This window comes from Hippocampus comes, unplaced genomic scaffold (assembly GCF_001891065.2).
Source record: "Hippocampus comes isolate QL1 unplaced genomic scaffold, H_comes_QL1_v1.1 scaffold156, whole genome shotgun sequence".
NCBI classification, from domain to species: domain Eukaryota; kingdom Metazoa; phylum Chordata; class Actinopteri; order Syngnathiformes; family Syngnathidae; genus Hippocampus; species Hippocampus comes.
In genome coordinates, this window is record NW_017805744.1 from 6,896,278 (window position 1) to 6,915,287 (window position 19,010).

The following is a 19,010-nucleotide window of genomic DNA, read 5'->3' on the forward strand; positions in this document are numbered from 1 at the left end:
CGTGGCCGCGCACACACACACACACACACACACACACACACACACACACACACACACACACACACACACACACACACACACACACACTCTTGTGTCGTTTGCCGCGTGTGAACAAAGAAAGATCGTTTTTAAGGACTGGGGAAGATAATGAGACAGACCGATAGAAAGAATGAGAACAAAGCGCATGAAAGAAAGTTAAACTTCACAATGATGAAAAAAAGGAGAAAAAAAACACATTTTTAGCGTTGACTTTGTTCGGCGTCACCTTTTCTAAAGGTCATCCACTAAAGGTAATAGAGGTGCTTGCAGAAAGGTAGATCAGATAACACACTGCACTTTAACACAGACAATCGTAGGAAGCTGTAACATATATTCTTTTAGTCACTGTCGTTGGATTGTCTCTCCTTTGGTTCATTTGTTTCACTAATTATTCCTGCTCTGTCTTTAACCCCGACCTTTAAATTTCCTTTTTCTTTCCTGGACAGGTTTTTCATAAGAGCTATTGCATTAAGTGTCGAAGGTGAGACGAAGCTCTCAACATTGCGCTGGGGACCCGTACTGCCATGCAGTCTCTATGCCTCAACCAGACAATAGTTGTGATCCCGTTTGGATTTGTGATAGCGGTGACTTTAAAGTAAGTTAAATAGGGTGAATTTGGGATAGAGGTCGAGATGTCAGACAGAATTTTCTTCATACACACCCACTGCATGCTCAGAAAATACATTGATTCACTCGTCTAGCACAAATGATCATGGAAGGTGCCACAAATACCCAAATATAAAGGCACAAAGACATTCAACAGCTCTGTAATGTTTGCATCAGCAGCCTCAGAAATTTTCCAGTTCCTTCAAAATGTTCTTTCGGGCTTTCATCATTTGCTCCTTTTGTGAAGCGGCAGAGTTTCACGTAAGACACGACTCGGAATACCAGAGCTATTTATTGGCAGATTCTTTGTGCGCTACACAGAAACGCTCTCACATGCATGCACATCCACACGTTGACAGCACAGCGCCTCAACACTGCTGATACCACGCTCGGCTCTACGGCACCCCCCCCGCGTCTGGGCTCAATGACACCGGACCCCTGCAGTAGTGCACCGCTGTAATAGGGAGTGCACTACATGTAGGGAGTTATCATTGAGACTGGCACCCTAATCTACATACAGATAGCACCACAGTGTCTACGGAGCCAAGCCAGGCCAAGAGCCCACAAATGTAGCAGCTAGCTTCTACCACCACAGGCTAATGAACAAAACACCAGAGTCAAGATACGGTACCTGCTTTGTCAACCATGCTCCCATGGTCTGCAGTGGGAGGAAAACGTGCAAAAGGTAAGACAATGGGAGAATTGGCAAATAAAGGAATAAATCGATGCAAGAAACATCATGCAGAGCTGAAATGAACAACAGGCAAACTGAGATAAGCTGTGAGTGTCTGCTGCTGGTGGAGTTTGCGCTGCGCCAAGCTGAGGCCTGACAATTCTTTCATCTCGGGCCGATGCCGCAGTCAAAGCTGCCCTACTTTCTGATGGGGGGGAAAATGAGGAGATCATAAACTGCTATTCCCCTGTGCTTTCGTATGTGTTGGAGGGAGTTGTGTGTTAGTGTGTGTGTGTGTGTGTGTGTGTGTGTGTGTGTGTGTGTGAGAGCGTATGTAAGTGTTGGTCTGACGGGTGTGTGTATCAGGTTGCAATCACAGCGCTTGCGGTGACAGCAAAATGAGACATTGCGACTAAAAGCACTGTGGGTGAATCCAAAGAAACTGGCACTCATCCATCCAAAGTGACAGTGATGTCACTATGAGACATTGATTGATTGACATTGGGGGAAACACACAAACACACCAAGCATTCACTTTTCTTTTTTTTTTTTTGACATCAGTCAGGTGAAAAGTTTCACCTTTTATCAAAAACCTTGGTGCTTGAAGGGCTTCCTCAAGCTTACAAAACTGCTAATTCTTGCTCCTGAGTTTGGGAACCACTTTTTTTTTTTTTTTTTTGTTCTGATTGATTCTCGTTCTTCCTAAACTTCTTCCAGCCTAATTTGTTGACAAAGTTGGACAGGCTTGACAGATTAATATGACTGGGTGCTGCTGCTCGGTGCACAGCGAAGCACATTAACCCCGCCCCCACCTCCACACACGCGCAGTAAATTGCTCTCACCGATAGTGCAGTGCTCTCCATTCCAGCCCTGGTGACACTGACACTTGCCATCCTTGCAGGTTCCATGTTTGATGCAAAGCGGGTTGCACACACGCTGATCACAGCCTGCGCCCGTCCAGCCGTCCTCACAGCGGCAAGCTCCACCCATGCACACTCCGTGTGTTCCACAGTCTACGGAACACACCTCTGCAGGAGAGAGGGAGATTTAGACTCGGTATCAGATACGCCACAGAAATTGAAAACTCCGTACGGAGTACTGATGAGAGTCAGACATAAAGGACGCTTTTAAAATGGTCAAAAGCCGGATCATCATTGCGGCTTCAACAAACATATTCACTTTCAGTTTTCAGCAACACTGCGAGATGTGTTCTTTAGGCTGTGCAGCTACCTGCACTTTTGCAGTTGTGTAGGACTACATTTTTTTTTAATAGGGTTCAAAATGTGTTGGCAAGTGTCCGACCTAACGTGGAGTGAAGGAATATCCGGTTATAGTAGGTTCCCATAAACGTTAAATGCAATCCGAAATAAAACTGCAATATTCTATGGTAGCTACAATGTAATATTATTATGTAATACGATGTAATATTGTCGGAGGTGGTGGACAACCTGATATAAAAATCACGGATTGAGTGTAACCAAGAGTATTACAGTACCGGTACTTTATTATTTGGGGTTTTAAATTTATTGCAGTCTTTATTGCAGCGTAGGTGACAAGTTCAATTATGTGGACCAATAGAAATGTGCATATTCCCCGCACCCCCATTACAGTGCCTATGTGTAGCCAGATGCATGTGATGAGATGCTACAAGTTTGATTATGTGTCTGAGACCCCCGTGTGCTCGGGATGCAATTTGCACAGATGTTCGGAACGCTCTATACTTGCTGAGGGATACTGCTGAGTGGAACAATGTTGTTTATATTAAAGTCAAGCATTGCTGCACTTTTAATGAATGCTGAAGTCCTGCTGCTGAGAATCGCTGCTGGCTTTATTTTATGAAAGACACCGAATGTAAAAATGCTCCTGATATGTATGCACGGGACGACTTGTTTTCCACTTCACAATGGGAATTTACGAGAATGTAGGTGTCACCGCATACTATAATTTTCAGCAAAGTAATTTTGGTCCAGAACTTGTTTTTCTTCATGTGTTATGGCCTGTAATGACTGCATTGATAATCTTAAAAGGGTGCTAAATTCTCACCAAGTCCTGTGAGAGCGAAACAGTAAAAATATCGACATTTATTTTCACTCTGCTTCAATTTGGCATTTGTTTTTTGTTTTTTTAATGTTGTTTTCTTAAATACAACTTTGCTCTCACAGCAGCAAGGGGAAGCAGGATATTTTTTTATTACTTTGTCAGGCCATCCATTTCTTGGAAGGGTGCACTGCATCTTCATTAACTATGATGGCATTAGCAATATTGTTTTGGTTGTCATTGCATAAAATTTTTTTGGGGGGTATCAATAAATAATTCATACACATATTCCAATAAACAAATGAGTTATTATGTGTGTTATTTAAACGGTCAAGTTTATGGCTTCATAACAACATACGTCACTACGACAACATCTTCGGCGGCCATTAGCTGAGCTTTTTTTTTTTTCATACCAATCATGTTATTGTGATCTAGTTTTCACTTTAATTGTCTGCATTTCCCTTAGTTCATACCGTAAACTGTGCTGAATTAAAGCGTGGTCACACTCAATAGGTGTCACTTTAGTCTTTGTTATTTTGTGTGTTTTTTTTTTTTCATATGACCTGGTTATGTTCGCATTAAAAACACAAATCTAAGACTTCACCACAATACTGCACAATGTCACAGGGGTTATTCAGGTGTTCAGATTCATTATTTTGTATCTTAATTGGCAAAATAATAAAAATACCAAGCTGTAAGGATATACAGTATCAATAGCTCTCTATTATTTATCCCACAAAAATATACAATTGGCTAATTAGATGCCTGCTAACATCAGGATCTCTTTGTTTGGACTTACCCATAGAGCAGTCAGGTCCCATCCAGTTTGGGTCACAGCTGCAGAGCCCAGTGTCTGGAATGAAGGCACCATGGCCGTGGCACTGGTCCGGACACTGGGCACGAGGCAGCTCACAGTGGAGCCCCCCCCAGCCTGGCTTACAGTGGCACTCACCATTCACACAGATGCCATTGTTGGAACACGTCGGGTCCAGGCAATCCACTGCATAAAGCAAGAGAAATCCAATCAAAAAAAGACCACCGCAAATGAGCAAATGGCACATCACAGTTTACGCTTGTAGACAAAGAAATGTTATGAGTAGGTGTTTAAAGACAGAAATGACAGGAGGCATCTTTTCATCCTTTGTGTACACCAAAAGATAATACAAGAAAAGACAAGACAAGCAGAAATCACTGGGGCAATTAAAGCACACAATAATGAATAGCAGCATCTTTTAATTGTGTACTGCTATGAAAGAGCAACATGTGCATGTGATGTCTACTCAGGAGAATCTGACAAACGGCCCGCGACGGAAAAAAAAAAGACCCACAACAAAAGAAGAACAAAACAAAACAATTTGACAAATGACCTCCTCTCAAGTAAAAAAAAAAAAAACCCTACCCCCTCCAACCTGACCCTTCCTCTGGCTTGCCCTTTTTGCTCTGTCAAGCTCACTCATCCTCACCTCGTCCTCTTTTCACTCCTCAGCCACTATTGATCTCCCCCACTACCTTTTTGCACGCATGCTCCCACATCGCAATCTCCATTTGTGTTTGCCTGGCAGAAAAGGCGACTCACAGTTATTGATTTTCATGTCAGCGGCACTCCAGGTAAATTGTTTGAGGGACTCTGCTGGGATGAATATCAGATATGAAAGCAGAGGAGAAGAGATTGATTTCAGGTGAAGACCAGGAGCAATGCTGACCTCGTTCTGCAACCTATTCCCTTGACCTCTTTGGCCTGCCAATCTCCGAAACACTCGTCCTACTCCACTCTTAATCCTCTTCATCTTTCCCTCTGGGACACACTTGCTCATGCTCATTCAAAGCCTCCCATTCTTACTGGCACGCATTTCACCTTATATTGCTGCTTTGACCCCTTAAACTTTGATGCCATTTTTCCAAATCTTGCTCGTTCATCTCTGTGACGACCAAGAGTGTGGCAGGCAGGTACTTTGTAACGGAGATCAATAGATGCCATTGAATCCCTTAATAAAAATATGTGATGTGTTTGGCTGCAGTACCATCCGTCAACTTTGTGTATATATGGAGGGAAGGGACGCTCGCTCAGTGTGAGATCGAGCGATGATGATCTGTCACACTGGCGTGAGGCAGGGTGTAGCGGTGAATGTACGATGTGCTTGTTTGGCTGCAAACAACCATGTTTCTTCTAAAATAATCACCATATGCGGAGACATTATGGCTGGGAAAAGAAATGACACACAGTGATGCATCTTTATCGAGTCAATGCTCACAAGACTTCAGCAGGGTATCGCATGGGCAACATGGTGCGCGATATCAATTGAATTCAATTTTCAAGTCAGCTAAGATTGAAATAGTATTCCTTGTATATTTGACTTTTTTCGCTCCGGGCATCTCTCCAAGTTTGATGACGAATTACAAAGTGAATGCACCCCTTTTTATTCCTAAACTGGCTCACTTGGCTTCTCTGAGAAGAAATTAAATCATACAGTCAATTAAGCACAGTATTATCAACTACGGTGACTACAAATATAAATAGTTTTTAATGCAGGCATGCAAGTAAGGAACCAAACCGTGAAACCCTGCATATTCTGTTAATCACGTGGAAATTTGCCTAGTTGCACACTTTTTTTTTTTTTTTTTTAGCAACGTTCTCTGTGATTTACCAAAAGTGCTGCTCCCCGTTCACTGTTTTGGTGCTCAGGCCAAAGCCATGTCTAATATTGTACTATAATAATATTGCTTTGGTGCCATCTTGAAACCTCTTGGCACCAAGGAAAAATGTTGACGTAAGGGGAGGGGCTTTATTTAGTAATATCTAATAGAGCAAAAACGTTTTTTTATTTTGTTAATTTATGACTTCTTGAAAATCTCCACAGTACTTTGTTTAAATTCTGTATATTTGTTATTTGTTGTGGCTAAGAGGAGGTGTCATAACATAAATCATAAATCGAGTGAACGTTTTTTTGTGTTTTGTCTCTTTCCATTGCCAGCAGCCCACATTGTGATATGTTGCCCCATTGAGGGCACTGGTAAACGAGATTTGGTAATTTTGAAAACGGTTGCTCAGGGTGATCCAATCCAGTGTTGCTTTGAAAAAACCGGCATAGAAAACATAAAATGGATTACCTGATCCTAGATAGCAAAAAGTGAGATTGACAAATCCGGATCATTTGATCCATTTTTGTAACGGCCGGTCCAGATAAAGGAGCATTCTGCTGCATCTGGTGCCAGGTCGGACTGCTTAAAGTTTTCTCAATACCGGCCTACAACTACTGTAGAGAATGTTAACAGTCTATAGGTTGCAACCCACGCTTGGCCAACAAATTCACAGCAATGTGAAGAAAATTACGGGTTCAAATGTATGCCTTAATCCTCTAAATCTAATGTTTATTGATTTAGAGGATTGACCAAATTTTCATTCAGCCATCTGGGAAATAACACCGTTTCAACATACCAGAGTGAAGCACATTTTGTAACATTTCATACTCAATTCTCCCATGCCCAATGGCATTACTTCAACCTTCCCAAGTATTTCACAATTATTGAAATGGACCTCCTCTCACCTTCAGCACAGCTCTGGCCTTTGTAGCCGATGGAGCACACACAGTTACCATTGGTGCAGCTGCCGTGGCCGCTGCAAAGCGGGTCAAGGCATTGCGTGACAGGGACATCACACTCAGGTCCTTTCCATCCACTGTAACATGCACAGGAGCCTTTGTCGTACTGGCCGTTTCCACTGCACAGCACCGGGCATGCCGCTGGCGGAAAACAAGGAGGAGGGGGAAAATACTGTAAAATCTGGTCAATTTTGCAAGGAATAAAATAAAGATCCTAAATCATGGTTGGGTTTTGCTGGGGAGGCTTGATAAGAAAAAAAAAGTCGCATTGTGTACCTGCGCAGTACCGAGGGGTTGTAACGAATATGGAATCACTGATTTATAGCACATATCATACACAATGTAAGTCAATATTATAAAATAAACAAAATTGTAAATTTCCCCAGTGTGGGACAAATAAAGGATATCTTAATATGCTTCACATACTGTAATTAGAAGTAGAACAGAGTTAAGGGTGATCTGAAAGAAAAGCAAAAATAAATAAATAAATAAAATAGCTTACTAAAATAAGAGTGTAGACAAGATTTTCAAAAACATAATTTTAAAATGGGCGGCACAGTGAGAGACTGGTTAGCTCGTCCGCCCCATAGTGCAGAGGTCGTGGGTTCGATTCCTGTGCGGACTTGTTGTCTCCCCTTGCCTCTGTGGGTTTTGACCGGGTACTCCGCTTTCATCCCACATTCCCGAAACATGCTCAGTAGGTTAATTCATCACTCTAAACCATGGTGTCTAACTCAAGGCCCGTGGGCCAGATTTGGCCCGCCATATCATTTTATGTGGCCTGCGAAAGCAAATCAACTTCCATGATGCTTACTAAAAATTTGTAAAAAAAAATCAAATTCTCATATGTAACAAATAAGAGAGATATTGTAAGCTTTTTCTTGTAACCAAAACTCTCATTACAGTAACTTACACAACAGTTGAATAAACCGTTATTCTTGACGCCTTTTCTCTGGTTTCAGTCAGAACGGCCCTCCGAGGGAAACGGTAACTAAAATGTGCAGATCGGGGGACCGTATTATACACAAGTAGAAAGATGGAAAAATTCCTTTTGCCGGGATTTTTACGTGAACCTAATTTCAACGACATTTGTACAACTCACTTTGCTCACCTCCACACACACACGCCACCTTCCCATTACTGGGTGGAGACTAAATAGAGTGGTTAGGAGGCTGGAGTATGCCACTGACACAAAGGGTAATTACAGGCAAAAGGTAACGAAACTATTCATCAAAACTGTCTATCTCAGGTGAGCACCGAGCAAGGGAGACATTGGTTTGACAAGCTGCCATTCATCATCAGTCATCTTGTCACCGCACTTAATTGTCCCAAACCTCCTCTCTTCGATGATGTTTCTCTAATTAGGGAAGGAATACGATGGTAAGTAGCCAATACCTTTGGAGCAGTCCATGCCGTGGAATCCTGGGAAGCAATGGCATACGCCAGAATTGCACTCTCCGTTCCCATGGCAATTGCGCGGGCACTCTTGCACAGAATCTGTGAGGAAGACAAAGTGTGACAGAGATGCAGGGAGAGTAAGAAGATGGTGAGAAAGCATCAAAGCGTTCATTAAACCATTGCCACTATTCACTTGTTCAGATTCGTGTGGAGCAAAGAAGCTCCAAATCTCACATTTGTACACATGCAGTATCAAAAGGAAATGTATTTAATCTTTTCCTGGGGCTTTTTCCAACGGGGTGAGTGAATGCATTCATTCCGGCAGAAGGCTTCCTTCTATTTATCTTGACCTCAGAATTAAATTCAAGTAACGTGTTTTAGCCCTTACACGCTTTGTCTCTCTCAATTAGTTATTAAAAAGAAACATCCTAAAATTTTGGTAACAGCTTACCCCTCACTTGAGGCCACAAAGGCATTATTATCACAACCAAATATGGATTGCGATGCAAGTTGGAGTGTTACATTTTGGTATTCTATTGACTTTTGATGTCACTAAATCCGCTGAGAAGAGAGTTCAGCGGGGTTTGCTAATGCGGTCCCATTATGATTTTGTCAGATCCCACTCTCGCTACTCAAGTGAAATCCTGCCTTTCCTTCTCTTCTGTCGGTGTCCTCATCTGTTTCCTGCGAATCTCCAGCCCTCGTCTGCCTCTTATCCTAATGCCACCTCTCTTCCACTCCTCGCATACTTCCCACCACTTCACCCCGTTGTGGCTTGGCCCCCACCATTATGGCTTCCCACCAGCTCCCCACTCTTGACTCACTCCACTGTGCCCTTGCCACCTCGGCCTCTGCTCCTCGACAGTCCCCCTGGTGTAAAAGCGCTGACATGAGACAGCAACGCTGAAGGATTCTTTCTCGCTCTGCTTGACTTATTCTGTCATGTTCTCGTCATAGTGCCCCAAACACAGTCGAAATTAATTGCAGTCCCTTCAGGAGCTCGAAATAATTAATTTGGGAGGTCAAAGCAGCATTCAGTTTTTGTTGGGGTTTGATTACTCCAGGATTTTTATTGATGACTATTTCAAGTAACTGAGTGGTTTTGTCTATTGCTTCTAGGACAACGAAAATGCATACAAATTGCACAGGCCAGGAATAATATTAAAATGAGCCTTTACAAGTGCTCGATTTTGAGCGACACTATACGAGAGTTATTAATTTAACCATTCTAGTTCCTCTTACCTCATTGCAGAGATAGCAGATGGGGAGACTACAAAAAAGGTAATCAGTTGTAGCTGATATATATATATATACACACACACACACACACACACACACACACACACACACACACACACACACACACACACACACACACACACACACACACACTTGTGCACACTCACACACACCTTATACTGTACATATAAATTGCATTTTAAAAGCCTGCATGTTGTAGTGGCTAGACGAGATATCCACCTTACTATTTTGTTTTGTTATGATATTGACTCACCCATTATGTTTGTACTGAAGGAAACTGTCTCTCTCTCACGACCATCATTGTAAAAGGCCAGATGCCAGGCTCCGGCATCCAGGTACTGGACAAACACTGCCTCATTAAGAACCACGGTCTGGATGCTCCTCCTCTCTCTTGGAGATTCCACCACACTCCATTTCTCCTTCCCATCCAAGCGCTCCATGTAATCATACTGCAGGAAAATGTAGGGGAGAAATTTCAATGAAAAGTGAGGAATCAGAATAGCGTCAAATCTGGAATTCAGCCAGGAAGTGTGAGTGTTGCTTTTTTTAAGAGTGTGACATTTAACTGTGTGGGTCAGTAAAATACAGTAAATGTCAGTAAAAGTGTAAGAGTGGCTGGAAACTGTGAGGAAAGGCTGCAGAAGACAAACAAAGAGAACCACAGGGACTATGGAGCTCACTGGCCACAAATGTCGGTTTCAAAAAACTAGCCTGTTCAGGAAGTGAAATGGTTATCTACAAATCAACACGGCTCTTAACTTTGTAATAAATCGAAGGGTCACATTGATGTAAGATTTCATTCAATGTAATTCATGGATTCAGTGAGTTTGTTTCAAGCAACGCATCACCAAATATCATGCACGTCATGAGAACTGATGCTAATGGTTTCTCTATGCATGGGACTAATTAATAAAATGCTATTTGTGTGACTAGAACGTAGAGACATGTCAAAGGAAGTATCAGATCTTCCTTTGCTTTTGCCGCTATTTACCTGTGCATGTGAAGGGGGCAGGCCCTTACGAATATAGACTCCGAACAGGGCATCCTTGCCCAAGGATATGTTGAACTTGAGGAACTGCGCTTGACTGAGGTACAACAAGGACCTCCAAAATACACCAGGCGGGACTTCTTGAGTCACTCTCCTCCCGACATCAATGTTGCCCGTGTCGATACTGCTGTTCCGTCCCGTCCACGGACCTGGGGCGAGGGGGAAAGAAACTGCATAATCTGTGATTACTGCCATTGCTTGTCTGAATCAAAAGCTTAGAACAAAATAAACTTGTTATGTACGTCAGGGCATTTGATTGGCAGAGAGTGAGAACTTTTAGATTTCGGCCTCTTTGGCACACATTTTTAGATTGTGACCTGGTTTTGACTGTTTTATCGAGTTACCTTCTATTTGCTTGTTCTGCATCTTCCTAATCGTCTGCACCCTTCAATACACTAAATTTAGATATGATAAAACCAGTTTAGTCTATGGAGTCACACAGAATAAAACTCCAATATACTGTTAGGTTATGCCGCTCGACTGTGTGGGCGTGGCTAAAACACGAGCCCATGCATTCCAGCAGAAGTTTAGACGGAGCCGAAAAGAACTTTTAGCTGTAAAAGTTAACGTAAAAATAAATGTAGTTCGCTGTGAAATCGAGGTGCAGTGTGATACCGTTGTGTAACTAAAAAAACTATATTACTGGTCTTAAAGACTGAGGATAAAGCAGCTAAGCACACAGAATTGCAGGACGAAACTCACAGCAGCCTGCAATCAGGACAGCCATCTAACCCTGGCGGCTTTGGAGCGCAGACATGAAAATATACCGGCAAGAAGAACGTGTGTGCAGAATAGTGAAGCAGTCAAAGTTACATGGCGAATAACAACATCTGAGAACACAGCCCTCTCGGTCATACTGCTGAGCTTAGGCACAAAGTAGCTTCAAACAAGTCGTCCATGCTGTGTAAGCATGCAGAGTAAGTGAAACAAGAAGAATGCATGGAGGTGGCTCCTTAAAACAATGCAGTGGGGGTGTGGGTGAATATACTGATATTTTATTTGGCTGATAAACGGATGATTGCTCTCCATAACTCAGCAGAGTGGTTAAAAAGCTCTTAGTGATGGCATAGCTCACATGGCGCTGTAATTTATGGACATCTTTAAGTTGGTATGAGCCCATTTGGGTGCAAAACTCTATTAGCAGCAGACAATGTTATTTAAAAGCTTTGAAGGCAGGGGCAGTGGACTGTAAATTGCGCTATTCTTTTTTTTTTTTGTCAACTCAAAAGACAACAACACAGTTAGTTGAAGGTCCATTATTATCTCCGCCAAAGGGAACAGCGCGAGGGCTGGGTTTGGAGAGTACAAGTACTTTGTTACTGTACTGAATTCAAATTCTCAGTTATCTGGACTTCGCTTTCTGCTCGTTACTTTTTCAACATCTGCGGATGACGATATTCTGTTCAAAGATGCATACGGAGAAGAGTGAAGTCAACAGTGGATGAGATCTTGATTTATTGATCGAAGTCTTGGGGAAAAAACAAGAACAGGGGCATCATGCCAAGATTTGAACCTGAGAGCATTTTCGATCAAGATGCAACAGATTCAAAGATGACAGCTATTCCACATCCATTGCATTATGTAAGAGAATATTTTACACCATCTGCTATAAGAACCATTTGTGGCGAATGCATTGTCTTGTGCTAGCCTGAAAACCACCAGCTTCTGGCATTAGGAAATCTCCATTTGATCTGAAACATATTACAATCAACTGGATTTCTTACAGTTGTCACTAATTTAGCATTTTTGTTGTGTCTTTTAGTGGTTTTCATGCAGGACATGGAAGTTCAGACCAGATTATCCAGTCAGAATTTAAGCGAAGCTGTGTCCATTTATTTGTTTCTTCTACGACAAACAATTTGCAAAGCAATAAAAGAGGGAAAATGCCTTGCGTACAGCAATTTTTTTTAATGCTGAATCAAGTATTGTATGTAATTGACAGTAAAAAAACAAAACTTTTTACTTTTGCACTTAAAACGTTTTTTTACTGAAGGACTTGAATCCAACTTCTATTTTTACGAGATTTTTTTCTTCTTCTTTTGTTCGCGAATCCTTTACTTATCCAAGTCACCCAGCACAACACTCAGCAATGTGACTCAGCAAATAAAACTGAATCTGATCACCACAGCACCAAAAGGTATAACTGGAACATATTTTCATCATTTGTTTTTTTGTTTTTGTTTTCTTTTTTCAAATTGAACCATGAAACCATGAAGTCTCCATATCTGGTTTGTCTTATCCTGTTCTATTGAGTGTTTTTGCTTGCAACGTGTCCATCTCTGCAGTCATGGTTGAGGCTGTTTCAGAGGGCGTGCGTACTGCAGTTCATACCTCTGCCTCCAGAAGGCAGCGTGGCCACATCACTGTTCACAGGCACAGCGGCCCCCAGTCCGTTGTTTAACACCGGGCCGTCGGACGGCTTCAGCTGCCACGTCAAACCCAGTAGGTTGATTGCTGCACACAAACGGACAGAGACAGGAAGGAGGAGAGTGGCGGGGTGTTTGAGGACATATGACATGAACAATACACGATGAAGTTTGGTATGATAACAAACACGCTTGAAAGCTCATCACGCCAGAGAGAATCGCAGGATCAACCCTCTAAGTATAGACTGTCATTTACACGGCTACTCGGGCAGCTTTCATCGAATGCTCTTTTTATTCTGTGTCACTGCTATCAATTAAAAAAAAAGAAGAAGAAGCCATTAACTCGGCATGAGATGCTTAAAGTATAAAGCTGAGAAAGTCTGACAAAACTGGCAGCAAACCTATAAAAAATTTTTTTTTTTTTTTTTTTTACATTTTTCTTCCTCTACACCTCGGCATCTCACAACCGTCTTTCAAGCTGACAGCATCTCCTGCTTTTATTTGGGGGCCTTTACTCCATCTCTCAGAGAGCAGATGACAGATTGCTCTCTGAAGAGATCACTCTGTGACTCCTTCTCTTGTCCTCTTCTTTTCCTTCCATGTTCTATTATTGTCTGCTGTGGGGAAGGGACTGTGTTTGTACCTCATGCTCTTAACTTTTTTTTTTCTGTGTCCTTATTCAGAACTTTATTTGAGGGATGAACTCCCCGAGACTAACTCATCTGTCTCATCTCTATCTCATTTTCAAGAGGTTTCTTACAATACATACCCTGAATATTCGCTCCTTTATCTCCATACCAATTTATGCGTATCAGACAGTCATTGGAAGGGAATTTATGGATACCTTGAATTCGATGGAATATCTGATGAACGATAAATTTTCAGTAGGATGGACGACAAAGGAAAATTGACCTATTAAATATCAATGGTAACATGTGAAAAATGTCAATTACATACATACAACATTAAAAGGAAAAAAAAACAACTTTCATAGGGATACATTCTACAACATTAAACAACCATAAGAAATAAGAACGTGTAGTGCCAATATTTAATTTGCAAGCTCCAGTGTCTCTTTTCGGTAAAACTAAATGATGCCCATTCACCAAATAAACATACACTTCATTCAATATTTGGCCCGGGCATGCATAAATTTGGATTTGTTTTTTTTTTTTGTGGTAGTTGTTCGGTTCAATCTATTTTGAATAATCTTCTAGGTGTAAACGAAGAAGCTTTGTCTGCTGCACTACGTATTCAAGATAATATACTTCAAAATGGGGAGGCATGGCTCAGTGGCAGAATGGTTGTTCCCCAACCCAGAGGTTGCTGGTTTGATCCCCGGTCATTCTGACCTTGCGCAAGATACACTGAACCGCCAGCTGGTCCTGATGCTGTGTCATCAGAAGGTGAATGCACTAATAGTGTGAAGTGCTTTGTGTACCCAAGGTAGAAAAGCCCATTTAAATCACATTTTTTTCAACTCCTTAATTGCAGTTTTCCATAATTGTGATTACAACTACTACCCATTTTTTTATGAAGCTTGTAGCAAATATTTACTTGAGTACAATTTTGAATTAATGTAAACTCATCAATTGAAAGTTTACATAAATTCAAAGACTGATCTACCAATTGTCTTTGATTCTTGAATACATTTTCCAATCTGCCTCTGCTCACAAGGGTTGAGGGCGAGCTGGAGCCTATACCGGCTGTCTTAGGGCATTCGGCGGGGTATACCCTGAATTGGTAGCCAGTCAATCACAGAGCACACAGACGAACAACCGTTCAGGCTCACAATCACACCTAGGGACAATTTCTAGAATTATGTTAACCTGCCACACATGTTTTTGGAGTGTGGGCGAAAACCCACGCAGGTGCGTGGAGAACATGCAAACTCCACACAGGAAGGCCGGAGCCAGAATCGAACCCTGCAACGCTGCAATGTGAGGCGGACGTGCTAACCAGTCTACCACTATGCTGTCTCATCTTTATGTTTCTTAAATTCTTCTCATAGGAACAATTCTCAAAATTTCTTGTCTGTCTATCTCTCTCTGTCTGTCCATCCATCCATCCATCCATCCATCAAGCTGCCTTATTGTGATCAAATATTGTAAAGATACCACATGAGGGTTTTAAACAGGCCCAGATTCTTGACTGAGTTACATTATAATTCATATTTTTACTGCCCTTGTAAGTTACTTTGTGGTGTGCCATGCATGAGAAGGAAAATGCGTGCCCTGGCTCAAAAAATTTTGGAAAACACTGGTCTATATGAAGAACAACACTTTGATACACGATTGTATCGTATTTTAGGTAGAATACAGGTGTTATTTATGACTCGCAGCCTCGGGCACTCCCGCGCTATGGGAGTCTGCAACACCTGCATCAGAAACACAGGAATCAATTTGGCTCTTGTCAAATTCTTTCTCCACTTGTCAAGGCATTGCACACACAGGGAGGAGTGTAAACGTTGCTGAAAAGGTGGATGTAGCTTCAGGATTCGCTGCCAGGGCACACTCATTCTCACTCCAGACATCTCATCGCTACTTGTCTGTTTTTTGTGTCTTCTTTATTATTCATTCTTCCCTCTCTCCCTTGCTCCCAGGCGATGCAAGGTGCTGACACCTGGGCTATACGCCTGGCCTCCACCACCGTCAGCTCTTTTTTATTCTTCTGGGGGGGGGAGCGGAGGAGGTGTGCGGAAAAGGAAGGATGGCTGGGCAGACGGTGGGGGAAGGACAGTGTCCTTTCTTGTCTCTCACAGCCACCTCTCGCCCTCTTCTCTCATCGTGTCGACCTTCATTTGTGTCCCTCTTTTCCATTTGAAGTCTCCGCCTTTCCTTCTTATCTTTTGCCTGTCCTCCCCATAGATAACAGTCTTGCATCCCCGCACGCGTTCAGTGACACGCGCACACACAGATAGTATCAGAGGGGAGAAGTTGATGGAAAGATTACCCATTGAATCAGATGAATCGTCGTCTATTGTGATGGCGCTCTCAATCTAGGTCATGCCCAAGAATACAAGCGACTGCCGTGCCCTTTGCTGAGCTGTGTGTGTTGTTTCCCGACTGACATTTGCTCTCGAGAGGTGCAAAAGCCACCCATAGGTGGCACTCTTTCTGTTTTGTGATGGGGATCCAAAGCAACAGGTGTCTTTGCAATAAGACAGCTCAGCAGACAAAGAGGGCAAGCAGTATCCATCCATCTATTCATTTTCTGATCCGCTTTATCCTCACTAGGGTCGCGGGGGGTGCTGGGGCCTATTCCAGCTGTCTTCGGGCAGCAGGCGGGGGACACCATGAACTGGTTGCTAGCAGGGCACACAGAGACGAACAACCATCCGTGCTCACACTCACACCATGGGACAATTTTGAGTGTTCAATCAGGGTGCCATGCATGTTTTTGGAATGTGGGAGGAAACCGGAGTACCCGGAGAAACCCACGCAGGTCCGGGGAGAGCATGCAAACTCCACACAGGGAGGCCGGAGCTGAAATTGAACCCGGTACCTCTGCACTGTGAGGTCGACGCGCTAACCACTGGACCACCGGGCCGCGGGCAAGCAGTATTCTTTTTTTTTTTTTCCCAGATAACCTTCTTTGTCAAAGGGTAATTACATGAAACTGATCTATTTATCTTTTTTTGCCATAATTTTAACCAATTTCAAAGTTTGTAAGCTTCTACTACAGTTCGCTGAGATGCAACATACCCAGAACACTAATTTGAATTAAATTCAAGTGACAGAGACAAGGGGAAGTATAGTCAGATTTAGGTTGTGGTCTTTTCAACTTGAGCTTCCCCTTACTCATGTTAGCTTTGTCACACACACACACACACACACACACACACGATCACAGAGAAGCAGGTTTAACAAGCAAACGAGTTGGATTAAAAATAGATCAGTTGCTTCATGTGGTTTTTATGTAATCTCAATGCATAATTCAGAGAGGCAAAGTGCTTGCCGGTATCATCTGCAAAAGACAGCATCCGAAGCAGCAGAGCACGTGATGCTGTAACAAAAAAGAAAGAGTGAGGGTCAGTGGACAGAAGAAGGAGGAGGGGTGATGAAAAAGGAGGAGGTGCCCGCTGAGCACAGAGAAGGCCAATGGACAGAGGCCGAAGGAAGAAATCGTGTCACGCTTTCCGAACGTCTGGAGTGAGAAGAGGAACAGAGAGAATATGGAAAGACAGCAAGAACTGAGAGAATATTAATGCACAAATCCCTCGAGGTTGAAAAAGAGCAAGAAAACAGGCAGGGGATGATGTTGCGGGAAAAAGAGCAGATGAATGAGGGCCATGCAGACGAAAAGAGGAAAAGGATGAAGCGGAAAGGGAAAGATTTAAGTGACAAATGGCTCCATATTAATTGACTGGTTGGGGAAGAAAATGGTCATGATTCATGGTCTCACAGTAAGTGGTTCCCAACATGGCGATCAGACAGAAACACCAACCGGCATTGTGTGTTTGGGAAGTATTTATATGTCCTGAGTAAAAGGATGTAAATGGATTTCTGCATTAGAGGACAATACAGAGTGGAAGAGAAATAAGGTGACTTTTTGGCAGACTATGCACCGAATGCCCCGATGTTGGGAAATCGTGAGTGCTCTCGAGATGCCTTCCGAATTGTCATTTCTCTATCTCTTTCTCTCTTATCTTGTTTCTTTCTACTTTTTGGGAACTGACAATTTAATACACCAGTGCAGCGACGATTGGATGGGATTAATACTGAAAGAATTTCTGGGGCTACAATGGATTTTCAAATCAGCTGAAAATCACAAAATTACAGCATTGATTATAGTAAGAAAGGATGGTATTGGAATAATGAGGTATGAATAAGTGGTGGGAATACATAAATTCCACTTCTTCCCACTTCTTTTCAAACTGCACTGAAAAAATGGTGGGTTAAATTTACTCAATTTCATTTCATCAAGCGTCTTCACAAAATAAAATCATTTGGAGCCAGATACATTTTTAAGTAGAAGTGTAGTCTACTTAAAAAAAAAAAAAAATAATAATCCTTGGATCCAGATAATTTTATTCTGTGCAACAACTTTACGAAATAAAATTGAGTACATTCAGCGAAAACTTTTTACAGTCCATTTTATTTTCTTTGTCTATTATTGTACTTATAATAAAATTATTGTAGTAGATGTTTGAAATAAAAGTAGGATTTAGTCTTGTCACCAAGATACAATGCCAAAGGCAGGAATAAATGGAGAACTCCCGCAGCTGATTAAAACATCACCACCAAAAAATGTGTTTCCTAGTGGCTGGAAACATTATGAATGACGCAAGAGCAATATGAACGGGCGTCTGGTAGGGGTTTTGCGGCAGTGGCATGACTTCATGTTCACACTAACTTTCCTTCTCGGTCCATGGTCTCACTTTGATCTCACATTAGCATTAGCATTAGTGTGAAAAATTAGCTTTTATACTATGTGAGTGAAGGAGTTTGCTATTGCAAATAATCTGTTGCAATACAACTCCTCAAAAACCATGGGAGTGGAAATGTCTGCCTCCTTTGTACACACAAAGGCAGCTCAATTCTCTTTGCCCATCTCTCATGGCCATCCCAATAATAACATAATAACTGTTTTAAATTGCCACTAAATGAACAACTCTGACCTCTATTAGGCTGGTAATTGTAGCTGAGACCAGCCCTCTATCCTGTTAATTAGTTTAGGAAGCCTCTTGCTTGCTTCTCTACCAGACGCCCCAAGACTGTCCATCCGTCACTAATACTAATGCTGAATTTTGAGTGGCACTTTATATATATATAATCCCAATAATAACATAATAACTGTTTTAAATTGCCACTAAATGAACAACTCTGACCTCTATTAGGCTGGTAATTGTAGCTGAGACCAGCCCTCTATCCTGTTAATTAGTTTAGGAAGCCTCTTGCTTGCTTCTCTACCAGACGCCCCAAGACTGTCCATCCGTCACTAATACTAATGCTGAATTTTGAGTGGCACTTTATATATATATA

The 19,010-nt window shown here is 42.2% G+C and overlaps 1 protein-coding gene across 6 annotated transcripts in view; it reads right to left on the reverse strand.

Annotated features, from left to right (window-relative positions):
* tenm2a (teneurin transmembrane protein 2a) overlaps positions 1-19,010 on the reverse strand; it is a 236,984-nt gene that overhangs the window by 23,715 nt on the left and 194,259 nt on the right. For 3 of the 6 annotated variants that reach the window (XM_019884309.1, XM_019884314.1, XM_019884313.1), the window contains 8 exons: positions 12,992-13,114; positions 10,604-10,830; positions 9,866-10,061; positions 8,350-8,451; positions 6,901-7,095; positions 4,155-4,355; positions 2,161-2,346; positions 1,277-1,303 (listed from right to left, as the gene is read on the reverse strand). In XM_019884309.1, coding sequence (XP_019739868.1) covers positions 1,277-1,303; positions 2,161-2,346; positions 4,155-4,355; positions 6,901-7,095; positions 8,350-8,451; positions 9,866-10,061; positions 10,604-10,830; positions 12,992-13,114 — 1,257 coding nt within the window. The remainder of the gene's footprint in view (positions 1-1,276; positions 1,304-2,160; positions 2,347-4,154; positions 4,356-6,900; positions 7,096-8,349; positions 8,452-9,865; positions 10,062-10,603; positions 10,831-12,991; positions 13,115-19,010) is intronic. The other 3 variants (XM_019884310.1, XM_019884312.1, XM_019884311.1) reach the window with 3 other exon arrangements.